The sequence below is a fragment of the Protopterus annectens genome, chromosome 12.part0, assembly GCF_019279795.1.
Source record: "Protopterus annectens isolate FY-2018-M chromosome 12.part0, PAN1.0, whole genome shotgun sequence".
NCBI classification, from domain to species: Eukaryota; Metazoa; Chordata; order Ceratodontiformes; family Protopteridae; genus Protopterus; species Protopterus annectens.
The window spans coordinates 522,882,013-522,897,645 of record NC_056746.1 but is presented as its reverse complement, the minus strand read 5'-3'; the positions used below and the strand labels follow the sequence as shown (position 1 = coordinate 522,897,645).

Here is a 15,633-nt window from a genome sequence, read left to right as displayed (position 1 = left end):
AACCCTGTCAGTATCTTTCTCCTTTTGCGGTAATTTTCTGGTGATTACCGGAATGGTTCTGAAGTATTTTACAAGCTTGGAGGAGCCCTTAAAGTACTTTCCATTTTTATTTTCATGTGCCCTCTATAGTGGGTGCCCTTTTGTTGGTCTCTGTCACTTCTGTGTCTGGGCTGTCTAATTGCTTTCAGAGTTGCAGGGAGGACCATCTGGAAGCATTATACAAGCTTGCTACATCAGTTAGTATTCCTTATAAGTGAAATCCAGTTCAAGTGTAGACTGTCAAAACTGGTTCATACAGTAGAATTTCCCCCTTGTATATAGATATATATACACACACACGCTTTTTTTTTTTTTTTGTAAGGAAATGTATACAAGTGGATGAGAATACTAAAGTGACACCATCTGCCAAGGGCCCCATAATGGTGAATATTCCAGTATCTGGAGCATTTAAGAGAGGGAGGGACTTTGTAGCATTGTTTTTTTTTTTAAACCATTATCACTTAATATATGGACAAACCTAGATTTTAACAGAAAAGAAAAAAATATTAATTTTTCATGTGTTATACATTGCATATGTATCTGAAGAAGTTAACTTCATTTGATCAGCAAATTGTGGGTTACGGATCCAATACAGATCCGAGCCGGCAGCATACCAAGCTAAATATCCGAGCTCCAAGCTCCACCCCCTTACCCATACTACCCTGCAATCTCCTTTCAATCCCCAGATCTCGTTTGCCTCGGCTTTGCCAAGCACAGGATTCCTCGAGCTCCAGGCGAGTTTATTATTTTCCATTTTATATATAAAAACTGTGTGTGTGTGTAGTATTTTCTATATCGATAGATATTCGTTTTCTTCTTAATTTATCTAGCTCCCTCTTATCCTTCGTATCTCTATCACCTAGTAGGCCCCTCTTTTCTTTCAGGTGTGCGTGTGAGTGTGGGTATGGCTGATGGCCAAAAGCTTACTTTTTCTAAGTGCACTGAGTGTGGCCATAAGCTGTCGCCAGCAGATGGTCAAACTCAGTGTGTTCTTTGCTTGGGGGGTGGCCCATCTTTCCTCAGGCTGCCAAATTTGTGCAGCCTTTAACCCCCGGGCCTTGAAAGATAGGAAGAATAAGCTGATTCTGGCGGGCCTCCTACCCGCGGAATCAGCTTCTTCTTCCTCCTCTCCCTCTGTAGTGACAACCGCGGCTGCGATTGCCCAACCATCTGGCCCTCCTCCCCTGTCTGGGACTTGCCCTCCCACCTCGTCTCAGGGAGAGCGAGAGGCAAAAAAAGATAGGAAAGAGAGAAGGGAGAGAGAGAAAGGGACAAAGAGAGAAGCCACAAACTGCGGACCGAATTGGACCACTTGGCCCCTCTAGCCAAGGTTCTCCCTTCCCCATCGAGGACTTCCGAGCCTTCCTCCCCACGGCTCCGTTCCCCACGCTTCTCTCCGGAGGAGGAGGCCCGACCATCTTCGAGGTCATCGCATCAGCGGCTTTGTCCAGATCTACTACTAGAAGCCTCTCTGAGGCAGATATGGACCGGATAATGCGTCGCTTCTTACAGACTCGGCTGCAGATGGGAGTGTTGCTGCCCCCCCCCCGGGGGAGGAGTTCAGCTCCACTGTTTGCCCCGATAGCTCCTTCTCTGATCCACTACCAGGTTTTGGAGGCTTCGAATCCGAGGAACCTTAGAGTCAGGGAGTCTGCGCCGATGGTTATTGCTACCTCGATGCCGGCCATGCCCTCTAGCCTATCGGATCCGAGCTCTCAGGGATGAGAGCCGGGCATCTGATCGGGGGGGGCGAGTGTGTCTTTGGCTCAGGGGCGGTCGGAACACACCATCCACTCAGATCCGAGCGCTTCAGCTCCGACACTGATCCCTTCAGATCAGAGGGTACCGGCCACCTGTCTTAGAGAGGCCGGTTCCACTTCGGCATTCAACGTTCTGGAGAGGTTTCTCTCTAGAGGATCGAGACCCCTCGCTCTGTCCTCAGGATCCGCTCCCTCGCAGCTCGGTTTGTCCTCCATCATCCAGTCCCAGGGACAGTTTGTGTCGTTGATGCCCCAGCCAGTTTCCCTGGAGGAACACGAATCCGTTGGTGAGCCCCCCTCAGACAGTCCCCCCGAGGAGATTCCTCACAAACACCTGTGCAAAAGGAGGCACTTGGACTCCCCTGAGTCCCTCACAGAGGATACCGATTTGGAGAAAGGGGAAGGTTCTCCCAAGTCACCCCCCGACATCTCCTTTCAGAGACATTATGGAAATGCTCCACCAAAGGGGGGGAGGGTGTTCCGCCAAAAAACTTCCTCGGACGAGTCTGTATTCCTGGAGGCATTCGACACAGGCCCATTTTACTCTTGGGTTTGTCCCCCCCCGGCTGACCCTCTGGTCAACCTGATTACCACCAGGGCGTGGAAGGAACCGGACACTGTAGAGCCGATCCCCAGGAGGCCCGACAAGATTCTGAGCCCCCCTGCAGACAAAGCTTCATGGAGCAAGGGTTCTCCTGTAGATGTTATGGTGGTGGCGGCCACCAAAAAGGAACTAGCTCAGGACAGTTCTTCAGTCCATACCCTGACAGTCTCGGGCAATGGACTGTATTGGAAAGCGGATGTTTGCTTCAGCTACCTTCTCTATTAGGGCGCTGAATTACTTGGCCCATGTAATCAGACTGCAGCAGGACCTGGTTAAAGAGTACGCTGAGTCTCCCCCAGAGTCCATGTCGGCAGAGGATAAATGGACTTACTCTGCTCGTATGGCCACTCTCAAATCTGTGTCTAATACGTCTATGTGGCTACTTTCCCACGCCACGGAAGGAGAACGCTAGAGCTTGCGGGTCTGGTATCTCCTTAAGGCGTCCATGCCTGGCTTCGGCTTTGCAATTTCTCGGAACCTTTCAAGGCTTTCTTCGCGAATGCACCCTTTAATGGGTCTACCCTGTTCGGGAAGACTGTCCGCGAGACGCTGGTCCAGAGCGAGAAAGACGGGAAAACGCTGTCAGCTGTCTGAATCCGTTTCTCTACCCTTCAGAGGTCCTTCTCCAGGAACCAGCGAGGGCAGAAGATGTGGTTCCGGAAATCTCAGCAGGCCCGGAACACTCAGGACTCCTTCTCCCCCAGAGGCAGAGGAGGGCAAGGTGGATGCCGGCCCAGAGGCAGAGGGGGTCCGAAGAACTTCGGGTCACGGGAACCCCTTTCCGACCGACCCGCCCAGCAGTCCTGAGGGGTTGCCCAACTGTTCCTCTATGGAGGCAGTTGGTGGGGGGGGGGGGCGTTTTTCAAGGCACATGACTCAATGGGAGTTCATCATGACAGATCGCTGGGTGTTTCAGATAATATCCAGAGGCTATTCAATCCCCTTCATAAACAAGCCCCCTTACTCGAGGCACCTCCCAGATGTTCCACCCACTCGAAGGGAGGCCACGGCTTTGGAAATAGAAAAGCTCTTAGAAAAAAGAGCTATCCAGCATGTGCCCCCAGACCAGTCCGGATCAGGCATCTACTCCAGGTTCTTTCTGGTGACAAAAAAGACTGGGGACTTGAGGCCGATTCTCGACCTGTCAATAATGAACCTTTTCGTTGCCAAGGAGAAATTCCAGATGGTCACGCTCCAATCCATCCTGCCCCTCTTGCAGGAGGAGGACTGGATGTGCTCCATAGACCTCAAGGATGCATACTACCATATTCTCATGGACAGACTGTCCAGGAGGTTTCTCCGCTTTCGGCTAGGGGCCATTCATTACCAGTTCAGGGTCCTATCCTTCGGTTTCAACACAGCCCCCAGGGTGTTCACCAAGGTCATGGCAATTGTAGCAGCCCACCTGAGGCTCCTGGGCATACAGGTCTTCCCGTACCTAGACGACTGGCTCTTCACTGCCCCTACCAGGCATCTACTCTCTCTATCCAGGGACTTCTTCCTCAGTTTATCATCCCAGTTGGGGATCACTATAAATGTCAAGAAGTCGTTCCTTCAACCTGTTTAGTTTATAGACTTTATAGGGGCCAGGATAGATTCCCTTCAGGTCAAGGCTTTCCCTAACGCCAGACAGACTTCACAGCATGACTCTACATGTACTAGCTCTTCCTCCGTCTCCAGCTCCCCCAGCAGAGTTAGTCCTGTGAGCTTTGGGGTCCATGGTGGCAGCTATCAATTTGATCCCTTACGCTTGTCTGCACGTGAGGGTTTTACAGTGGACTTTGCAAGTCCAGTGGTCCATTCTACACCATCCGCTAAACTTGCCGATTCCCCTCAACAGGGTTTGCAGGAACTCCCTCATGTAGTGGCTCCAATTCCGAGCCCTTTGGGAAGGATGACCTTTTGTTATGCTCTTACCCCAGGCCACAGTGACCACGGACGCCTCCTGCCTAGGGTGGGGGCATTGTGCGGGCAGGACTGTCCAAGGCACGTGGACTCAGAGACTGTTCTGCATATAAATGTACTGGAGATGAGGGCAGTCCTTTTAGCGTTGCAGGCCCTTCATGCCTTCCTTCCTCCGGGGACTATTGCGATCCAGTCTGTGTCCCATATGTCGGTGGTCTGGTACATCAACAAACCGGGGGGAACCAGGTCTTACCCTCTTAACCGAGAAGCCATGAGAGGTTGGGAATGGGCGCTCTCCACCAACTGCTTCCTATTAGCGACGCACATTCCGGGTCAGTCCAACATTCTGTCAGATAAATTGAGCAGAACTATTCTCTCCCCTTACGTGTGGTCTCTGAATTTTTCCGTAGCGGAACAGATCTTCAAGTGGGGTCAGCCTTGCTGCGATCTCTTCACATCACCTTCCAATGCTAAGTGCAGCGAGTTTTTCACTCCAATTCCTCCTTTAGGGGAAGCCCCCAGAGACTCTGGTCCATGCTTGGCCGCCCGGTCTTTATGCGTATCCACCACTTCCGCTGATGACAAAAGTTTTGCAGAAAGCTTGTTAGTTGGGGAGCAAGATTATCCTTATAGCCGCATTCTGGCCTCGTCCAGTCTGGTTCCCTTGCCTACGGTCTCATCTCATAGCTCCTCTCTGGATCTTGGATCCCATTCCGGATCTGATCTCTCACCCCTTGGGGGAATGGCCCCTCCAAACCTGGACGAGCTCAAGCTCTCAGCTTGGCTGATCCAGTTCCCTTAGTTGCCAGGACTCCTGGTATCTCTTCCCTAGTCAAGGTCATTCTGGTGGCGGCACATAAACCCTCTACCAGGAAGATTTACAATAGTAAATGGAAATGTTTTTCCATTTGGGCTTCACATAAGAACTTGGATCCTTTTACTGCTCCTATTTCAGCAGTTCTAGAATTCTTGTCTCATATTTTTCAGCAAGGTGTCAGTTCATCTACTGTAAAGGTTCAGCTGGCTGCTATTTCCCATTTCCGTATTGGGGACACCTTTGGTTCTCTCGCTGCTACCAGAATTTGTAAAGCCTTTCTAAAAGGTACCTTTCTTTTGAGACCTCCTATTAGAAATTCATCCCCACCGTGGGACCTGACCTTGGTTCTTTCAGCGTTAGTCGCGCCTCCGTTTGAACCTGCAGCTTCTGTTGATCTGAAGTTCTGGTCATGGAAGACTGCCTTTTTGGTAGCCATTACCTCAGCCAGGAGAGTGTCGGAGCTTCAGGCTCTTTCTATCAAACCTCCATACCTTGTATTTCACAAGGACAGGGTATCTCTCAGGACTAATCCCTTTTTTCTTCCAAAAGTGGTTTCCGAGACTAACATTAATCAATCCATTCATTTGCCATTTTTTTCCCTGATTACCAGAACAAAGGTGAGTATAAACTTCATTTACTGGATGTTCACAGACAGTTAAGTTTATTTACACAGGACGGCTGTCTTTCTTAAATCTGACCAACTTTTCATCTCCTTTGCAAATCTTTTCTAGGGAAACAGATTTCTAAAGTGACTCTTGCCAGATGGATTTCAAGTTGTATTCTCTTAGCATATAGAGAATCTGGCTTGCCAGAACCAATGGGAGTTCATGCTCATTCTATGCATTCTATGGCAACGTCTGCTGCATTCTGGTCTAGTTTCCCTGGATGACATTTGTTCAGCGAATACCTGGGCGTCCTCTCACACCTTTATTTCTCATTAGCTAGATTTGGTGTCTAGAGGAAGGGCTGCTTTTGGCTCTGCAGTGCTCCGGAATATTCTTCCTTGAGGGCCTCCCAAGATTTCGGGTAGCTGGGGACTCTGTCCCACAGGTTGCTGATCAAATGAAGTTTACTATTTCAGATAAAGAAGTTATGTACTCACCATAACATTCCCCCTAACCTGAATAGTTATTTAGCTGAACTCGAGGTTTAGATGCTCGAGTTTTGTTTGTCTCTGAGTTAGGTTTCTCAGGTTGTTAGTTGTGTTTTGTTTGTGCAGGTGGCAAATGCATTCTGAGGATTGGAAGTAGGTTGCAGAGTAGTATGGGTAAGGGGGTGGAGCTTGGAGCTCGGATCTTTAGCTTGGTATGCTGCCGGCTCGGATCCGTATCGAATCTGTAACCCACAGGTTGCTGACAAATGGTTACCTACTCAGATGGAACGTTATGGTGAGTATATAACTTATTTTTTCATTTAACTGTCATTCACTCCCTTAAATTTCACTCCTCTTCCTCTAGAATACTATTCTACATGTATTGTTCTCCCAAATTCCATTTATTTTTAAGTAATGTGCACCTTCCCTTTTCTAAAGATCCACTTTGTTTTTATCTTTAACAATACTTAGTACTTTACCTTTGGTTTAGATTTTGATTTCCATTTTCTAGTAATTGCTTTTGACAACAAATGGTATTAAACTTGAGGGCTTACTATGTCTAGGTAATTCAGAACCTGTGTCCGAGCTAAAAAGAAAAATGTCCTTAGTTTAAAGCCATATGCTCCCCCAATGTTTCTGATGGAGTACTCTGAAGGGAAGTTTTAATATCTGCCAATTCATACATGTTCCCAGTTACCTCAGTCTTTTTTTTTTTTTTTATTTTCCCCCTCCCCTCCCCTGCATCACCTACAGCATTTGCTATGTACTTGAGGAAAATTTCTTTGAAGTCTACTTGGGTTGTACAAATACCAAACATTTCAAAGAAAAAATCCTAAATTATGTGGACTTTGTATGGCTCCCAAGTATGCATTGTTCTTTTGTAAATTGCTTTTCCAGGCTTTCTTCCCAATCTTTTCTAACTTCCTTTGATTTTTATGTATAATGCAGTATTTTACATGTCCTGGTAATTATTACTTTAAAACTAGCTTCTGTCCTCGACTCTACTAAAAACTCTACCAGAGCTGCTTTTTCAGCAAGGACTCCCATACTCCTGTCTCTGCCTCTACTCTAATTTCAATCACTGGTAGGGAAGAAAACCTGCTGCCACTCTGACTCATTGTTTCTAACCTTCCTGCCATCCTCCCAATATTCTTTTCTGGCCTAACTTTAATATGTATATAGTTATCAAAATATATTTTTGTTCAATAGATTTAACATTGAGGGCCCTCCTTGGTTTACCCCTTTTCCCTTTCATTCTGCATTTTTCCTCTGTACCTTCCATACTCAGGAGTGACACCATGCTTGGTCTCTAAGACTGGCACTCCCCCAGATCAGCTGTCATTTTTGATAGAGATTGTTGAAAACCTATTACCCTGTTGACTAAAGTAGCGCAGCATATGAGGTGCCCATATAGCAAACAAATCCTGAACAGAGGCACATTTCGGTGTTTTGTCCACTGCTGGCAGATTTGCATGATGTAAAGCCCTGCTACAGTTGCCTAGAGTTCATCCCTGAGGTGCACTGACATAGCAAGTTGAAACTCTTGAATCCCCTTTCTACCAGAATGATGGTAGAGGTTTGAGTGCCTTTACTCAAGGTTAGATGGGGAAGGTCACACACCCAACCAAAGCACCATTAGAAGGCAAAATGTGTAAAGTAGACCCTGGTTTTAACCCTCTTAGTTAAGTCGGTGTCTGAAATGGCTTTTAGTCCTTTGATGTGATGAGTTGTCTTTGACGAGTGCTTAGACTTGTACCAGTCTTCCATTTCAGCATATAGAAGGGGCTCTGGAGAAGCAGTGTACCCTCAGCTGTCACTTGTGTGTGTATGTTTTTGTGTGTATGTTTTTGTGTGTGTGTTTTTGTGTGTGTGTTTTGTGTGTGTGTTTTGTGTGTGTGTTTTGTGTGTGTGTTTTGTGTGTGTGTTTTTGTGTGTGTGTTTTTGTGTGTGTGTTTTTGTGTGTGTGTTTTTGTGTGTGTGTTTTTGTGTGTGTGTTTTTGTGTGTGTGTTTTTGTGTGTGTTTGTGTGTGTGTTTGTGTGTGTGTTTGTGTGTGTGTTTGTGTGTGTGTGTGTGTGTGTGTGTGTGTGTGTGTGTGTTTGTGTGTGTGTTTGTGTGTGTGTTTGTGTGTGTGTTTGTGTGTGTGTTTGTGTGTGTGTGTGTGTGTGCACTTACTAGGGATGCAGGCAGTACCTTTCCCTCTTACAATTGGCTGTGTTTGATACAAAATACTGAAACATGTATAGTGTCTGTAGCAGACAAAATACTGAAGCATGTATAGTGTCTGTAGCAGACAAATCCTGACTAAAGACTTCCATTAACATTGGTGCTTTGAGAGGAGCATTGCCTGTGTATCTGCCCCTAAATGCTGGGAGTTGACAGTTCAGCCTTGCCGTCACAGAAATGGAAGCGGTTGTCCTCCTCCGCTACCAGGAGGTTAGAGTTAGTTTGCCCCCCCCCCCCACTGGCCTGGGAAGAAGGTTCACACATCCAACCTCATATCTTTGAACATTACAGAAAAGCTCAAGGTGTACCCCTGGTTCCCACTTGAGGAATATATCTTGGAGAGTAAACCCTGCACGTTCTCATTGATTTATGTATGTGATTGTCCCAATCCCCTGGAAACATCTTGTTACCCAACAGTGGGTTTGTGATGGTAGTCTGAGGACTTCTCCCACTACTCAACCCCCCACCCCTTACCTACCAAGATCCAAGTGCCGGTGCAATTTAAGCAGAGTCTTTGGGTCTTTTTTACCCCATGGTTTACTCTACAGGACCTGGACTTGCACTTACTGGAAGTCTTACAAGACTAGAAAATTGGATGCAAGAATGTGCCCTTAGAACACATGGTCATGTGTCAGCACTGACCCAGTACAAGCATCTCCTTTATCAAATTCAAAATAAATAAAATGTATGTGTTTTTCAAAGTATTGTATCCATGCTTTCTGATGTGCATCTCTTACACATCCCTTCCCATGGGAGCTGAAAGTGTTTGAGCTTTTTCTGTCTTTTTGCTGATAATCCCTCATACTTGGATCCTCTGTAGAATTTGAGGATGCAGGGGCTGTTATTTTTGAGACTGGTAAGGACAATGATTCCTCCATACCTTACCACTCCCTGCTTGATGGTCCTTTGATGAAATCATACTTAAAAGGCATCCATGGACACCATTGTTTCCACCCCATCCCAGAAGTGTGTGAGCTTGGAGAATGAGGATGTGACTTGTATCATCCTCCATGTGGAGCAAGTCATACAGGAGGCTACATATATGTAGTCTAAAAGCACCCAGATTCTGCTTATGTTCCTTCCAAAAAGGTGAATGCTGTATGTAAGTGGGCCAGAAAAAGCAGCAAGGAGACTTGCATCTTTAATGTGTGTTAACTCTCTCCGCCCTTATTTAGTTCATTTTATCTGAAGTGGGTGTTTGAGTTTAGGAAGCTAGAACAGCTGTTCACCTCCTTTGCTCAAAGTAGGAAAGGGCTGGTATCTTCCACGCAACTCCGTTCATTGTGGATGTACACCTAAATTATCTTTTGCCATCAAGTGATTTCTCACTCGTTAGAAAATACTCTAGCTTAAGGCCTGTTGTCTGCTTCCATTGTTTCAGGGATCTATTGCTGACATTTGCATAGCAGCCAATTGGCCCTTTATTCACGCATTCATCATGCAGATCTACTGGTACCTCAGTATTTTTAGCTTCTGAACCTTTGACCTTTTTGTCTCTTTCTGGTGGACATATTACTTGGGTTTCAGCCCAGAAGGTCCCCTTGCAGATCATCTGATACAGTAAAAATGTTTAATTGTAATACCACAGACCCACTTATTGCCATCCCATCCCCCACCCCTATGTCTTGACAGCTGTTTCTTACAGTCTTGGCTTATGCTTATATGTGATCTGACAACTGTACAACAATACCTGTGTTGAATCTTCATGTTTTTCTTTTCTCTTAAATCGCAGGAAGTGTGCTTTAGAAGTGGTTGTTGTGAACTGTTGGCCTTAAGTGTTAGCTGCGCTGCCCTCATGTATTTGCTAGAGTATGGCGCATACTTCTAACACATTGTGGGAGTGTTGAAGAAAGGTGTGTGGAAGTGTGGAAATGGAGTTAGGGCAATGATGAATTCAATTACAGACCCATCAATGAGTGCCTTTCCCCTCTTATAGTTCAAATAATATAGCAATGCACATGTAAACTTTTTCCCCAGAACTGTAAATGATGGGATGTGTTCTGCTTTGTATATATTTGTGCACACCAGTTGAAGATGGATACCACCTTATGCCAGGATGGTGCATTTTCTGTTAGGGAAAACAGAATGAATGCCTGTCAAAAAAAAATTGCTGTACTATTTGCAACCGCCTTCATCTCGGTCATAAAACACTAATGGTGAGTACTTTGTGTATTTATGCATCTATAATGTTGAATTGAACTTGAGTGTTTAAAACTGGCCTCCGATATGTTAAGAGTTGGTTATTTTTCTTTTTTGCCAAATTCCCCAGATGCATTGTACTATGGTACCATATTCAGTACTTTGAATTTGCAGTTTTGAGTAATCCATACTTGATTACAAGGAAGGAAAATGGGTGTGTTGTGATTTTAAAGCAAACTATGCAACATTTAGTTCACTGACTTCGGGGGAAGAAAACCCAGCATGATATTGCCATGTTCTGAATTTTGTGCAGTTCTTGCTCCTGCTGACCTTGTCCTATTTGCTTTCTTCTTTGTAGCCCAAGGATGCCATCAGAGCTCTCAGAAAGAGGTTGAATGGAAACAAAAATTATAGAGAAGTAATGCTAGCTTTAACGGTAAGTATTGTAATTTAACTGTACTTAAAAAATGACTACAGAAAATAACCTGTTTTTAACTGTGGCTAGAGGTTACTGAAAGTTATTCTTGTGAGGTACTGTTTTTGTGAAGCAACCCGCATTTAAGTTAGCATGTTTCCTCTTCGCCCTAATTTTTTCTTAATGTGCATTTATGTTTTATTATTTTTGAATTATTTTAAAATGCCTTATTTTGAACATATTTTAGTATATATAGCATAATAGTTTGCAGTAAATACTATCCTTGCAGGCTTCGGGCTTTAATATATTGTACTGCACAGCTCCTTTTGTAGCTAAATGTAGAGCAATACATTTGGCTTTACGTGGTCCTTGTACTTGTGTTGCAGCTGACTGTGGCTATAAATCCTGTATTCAGTGGTTTATTTAAAACCTCACCACTCATTTCTGATGGAGAAAATAGACTGTGCATGAACTTAAGCTTAAAAACACATTTACTACAAACACTTTATCTTGGCCAAAAAGCAGAGAAGAGATTAAACTTTGCTATCAGGACTGCTGAACTTTTTGAACTGCTCCTCTGTTCAGTTTTGAAGTTTATATTGTGTACAGCTAAAGTCCTTAATGTTCATATAGGCACCACTGTTGGGCCTGGAGTCAGGATGGGAGGATGCCTTACAGGTATCTAACCACTGCAGTACTTATGAACTCTGTGTTTGAGGATTACAGACTGTGAGCTAGGGTTAAGAGGCTAAGGTACTTAATGCATTTTTCCTGCAAGGGGGGAGAATCCCCTTAGTGCTTGTCAAATGGCTGTCCTTAGTGGAATTCCTGACAATGCAGCATGAGGATCGCAGAGCATTGCAATAAAATAAAGTGTAACATGACTTTCTGGGAGAGTAGAACTGGCTTTATGTATATTCTTTTATTTTATTCTTGTGGGCTAAACTGTGTGTAGTCTGGGGAACATTTTGCTAGTTAATTGCAAAGTACAGGTACTGCTCCCTATTACTGCATCATTATATCTTGGAGATTGTCTTTTGATTGGAGGCCTCTGTCACAGCTTGTAGAGATACCAAGATGTTCATCGTGTTTCACTGTTGCAGTCATTACTCTCGGGTTATCCTGCTGGCAGGCTACCCTCATTCGGCCAGAATTCCAAAGTCTAGGTCCGGCGTCGGTTGCTGTCGCCTCTTCCCTGACGTCAGTGCTCCAGGGGTATAAAAGATGCAGCCGACGCCATTTTCTTCAGTCTTTCTTGCCGTGCGGTGCCCAAAGCAAAACCAGTTCGCAAGTGCCGGTCGGCCGACTCCTGAGATTTTCAAATCCGAATTTCCGAACCGAAGTCTTCATTAAAGCTAAGTACCCTGTTGGGAAAACTTTTTTTTTTCTTGCTCCAGACCGATGTCAGAAAAAGTTAACAATTGTATTTCTTGTGGGAAGCAAATACCTCATAAGGATTTTCATCTTACTGTATTCCTTGCCTAGGCCCTGATCACAACGTTGCTAGCTGTTGGGTTTGTGCTAGATTTAACCAACACACTATTAAGCGTCGGTTTGATTTTGCATTTCATTACTTTGGCCGAAGATTTAATTATATAATGCCGTCGGACCAGCCGACAACCGGAGTTTACAAAAAATGCAAAGACAAGGAAAAGGATAGGCATCTGAGGTCCAAAACCGATGAGGCCTCTGCTAGGCCAGTCGCCGGTTCTCAGGGAGGCGCTTTCGCAGCCCCTGGCGCCCGCTACCTCAGAGCCACAGACCGCTTCCGACTCCCACATGGAGCCGACTGGGCCTCTGGATACTCAAGGTATTGGACACTCGGAAATCATTCCCTCAGATGGGTTCGGAGCCGCTGAGGCAGGCATCGGCTTCTGAGGGTGTCTTCAGACCTGCACAACTATATATTAAGCCATCTTCAGCTTCAAAGACTAAAGCAGCTCTAAAGACAAACAAGTACAGCATTCTTCTACTCAGTCTTCCATGCCTAAAAAACAGATGCTCAAAATGGCTGAAGACCTAATTACTTTGATCAGGGGCTCCCATCCCCCTCCTAAGAGGCCTAGGCAAGAGACAGAGTATGATTCTTCTGATCAGGTTTCTGTTTCCTCTGATTCCTCTTCTGGACAGGATTACTCCATGCTTCCCTATGAGGATTCTGATGCTGAAGAATCCATTCCTTAAGCCTCTCCTCCTGAGGATTATTCTTTTGGGGAAACCCTGCATACCATGAGGGAGCATTTCCACTGGGAGAGCCAAGATTATTCTGAATCTAAAAGTCTCAGACTTTTTGCTACTTCCTCAGCATAGACCCCTTGCTATTCCACCTGTTTTAGACATTGTAGATGATGTATTTTCAGAGTCCGGCCTGTCCCCTGACTCTTTACCCCTGCACTTGCTAAGCCAGACAGATACTACAGGGTTCCGGATTCTCATAAATTCCTATATAAGAACCCTGCTGCTGACCCAGAAACTATATCTCAAGGTCCCAAAGGGGTTAACGCTTCCACTGCAAAAAACCCTGTCCCCTCTGATAGGGATTCTAGGGCTCTAGACAGATGGGGGAAAAAGTCTACACTTCTGCTACCTTGACTGTAAGGGCTTTAAATTGTCAGTTTCATATGCTTAAATATCAGCAATATTTGATGTCACTGCTTAAACAGAAATTGTTGACAAATACTGAATGTTCAGAGAACAAGGAATTGCAGGATTTATTGCATGCAGCTGTACAAGTGGGAAAGCATACTTTGCAATGTGGTTATGATTCATTGGAGGCCTCTTGCAGGGCCGCTGTTACAGGTTCTGTTATTAGAAGGTATGCTTGGTTAAAGGAACAGAATCTGCCTCATCATGTTAAAGCAAAATTATTAGATGCACCATTGCAGCATGATACTTTGTTTGGTACTAAAGCAGAAGAGGTGTTGAAAAAAATGGAGGGTAAAGCAAAATCTATGCAGACAGTCAAGGATTTCTTACAGGTACAGCCACCCAGGTTTAGCGGAAACTGGCCTTCTAAAAATTGGTCTTTTTCAGTGTCAGACAGACCACAAAGAGGCAGATACAGGCGTCCCAGAGGCAGATCTCAGCCCCAAGGCTCATACAGGCCTAAACAATGGGGTGCTCCTACCTCCAAAAGTGGAGACATATCACAACCTTATAGGAAACAGTTCCAATGACTTTCCTCTGCCAGATCCAAGCACTTTTCTTTTGACAGCCGCCTTAGGGGGAAAACTAGCACTTTTTTCATCAAATTGGCAAATGGTTACCCAAGGCAAATGAGTTCTGAACATAGTGTCCCTAGGCTACAGGTTCCATTTTCACACTCTACCAAGGTCAAAAGGTATGCCAGACCTTCCACACAATCAATGGGCAGAGGCACAAAAACAAATTACAGCCTTCATGGACATGAGGGCCATTCAGCAAGTACCACAACAAGAGCAGGGGCAAGGATTTTACTCCAGACTTTTCCTAGTACCCAGAAAGGACAGAACCTGGAGACCAATACCAGAAACGTATTTAGTATAGATAGGTCCAGAAGTCCCAAAATTCAAGATGTTGACTCTACAGCAGCTACTGCCCATGCTGGGCAAGAAGGCTTGGCTCGTAACTTTGGACCTAAAAGAGGCATACCTACATGTCCCAATCAGACAATCTTGCAGAAGATACCTCAGATTCATAGCTGGCTCAATGCATTACCAATTCTCTGCACTGCCCTTTGGCTTATCTACTGCGCCCAGGGTCTTCACAAAATGCCTGGCACCAGTAATTGCGTTTTGCAGGCAAAGAGGAATTCAAATATATCCCTACTTGGACGACTGCCTAATTCAAGCAGAGATTGGCAGCAGATTTTTACGTACCGAGTTGCCAGCCCTGACATACAACCTTCAACAAAGGGACGCCCATTCATGCATGTCTCCACACAGAAGATGCTTTAGCTGAGAATCGAACATTACAACGTCTTACTGTGAGGCAACAACCCTACTGCAGCACCACCACCGCAGTACTCAGATAATATTCCTGGGTGCAAGCTTAAATACAACTTCCCAGATGGCTTATCTCACGCCAGACAAACAAAAGCAACTGACTTCTTACTTCAAGAAATTGGCAACAAAAACCCACTTATCTGCAAGGAAAATCCTGCAGGCCCTGGGTTTCATGGCATCCTGCATTCTACTAATTCCATATGCCAGACTGCATATGAGGAAACTACAATGGTATCTAAAAAGTGTTTGGACTCAGCATTGCCACAGCCTGGAGACAGTAATTGCACTCATTCCCTGCCTACAACAGGAGTTTTGATGGTGGGCAGAAGCCTGTCACCACAACAAGGGTCTGCTATTCAGTTTACCCACAGCCAGACAGACAGACACTAACAACGGATGCATCAGATTATGCCTGGGGGACCCATATGGAAGGAAAATGTATTCAGGGCACATGGCCTGCAAACCAGATGCATCTTCACATCCAATCAAAAAGAGATGCTAGCTGTTCAAAATGCCCTGACAGCTTTCAAGGACCTGCTTCATCCAGGACAGCTACTGATAGAGAGACAATACTACGGTCATGTGGTACATAAACAAGCAGGGAGGTACACATTCCTACCCCCTCTGCAGACTACCAATGACCTTATGGGACAC

At 45.3% G+C, this 15,633-nt stretch overlaps 1 protein-coding gene across 1 annotated transcript in view; it reads left to right on the top strand.

The window, feature by feature from the left end:
* Positions 1 to 10,476: 10,476 nt before the first annotated feature.
* The window catches only part of TOM1L2 (target of myb1 like 2 membrane trafficking protein), a 927,227-nt gene continuing 922,070 nt past the window's right edge, over positions 10,477 to 15,633 (top strand). The window contains exons 1-2 of the mRNA XM_044088936.1: positions 10,477 to 10,512; positions 10,940 to 11,017. Of these exons, the coding sequence (XP_043944871.1) occupies positions 10,477 to 10,512; positions 10,940 to 11,017 (114 nt within the window). The remainder of the gene's footprint in view (positions 10,513 to 10,939; positions 11,018 to 15,633) is intronic.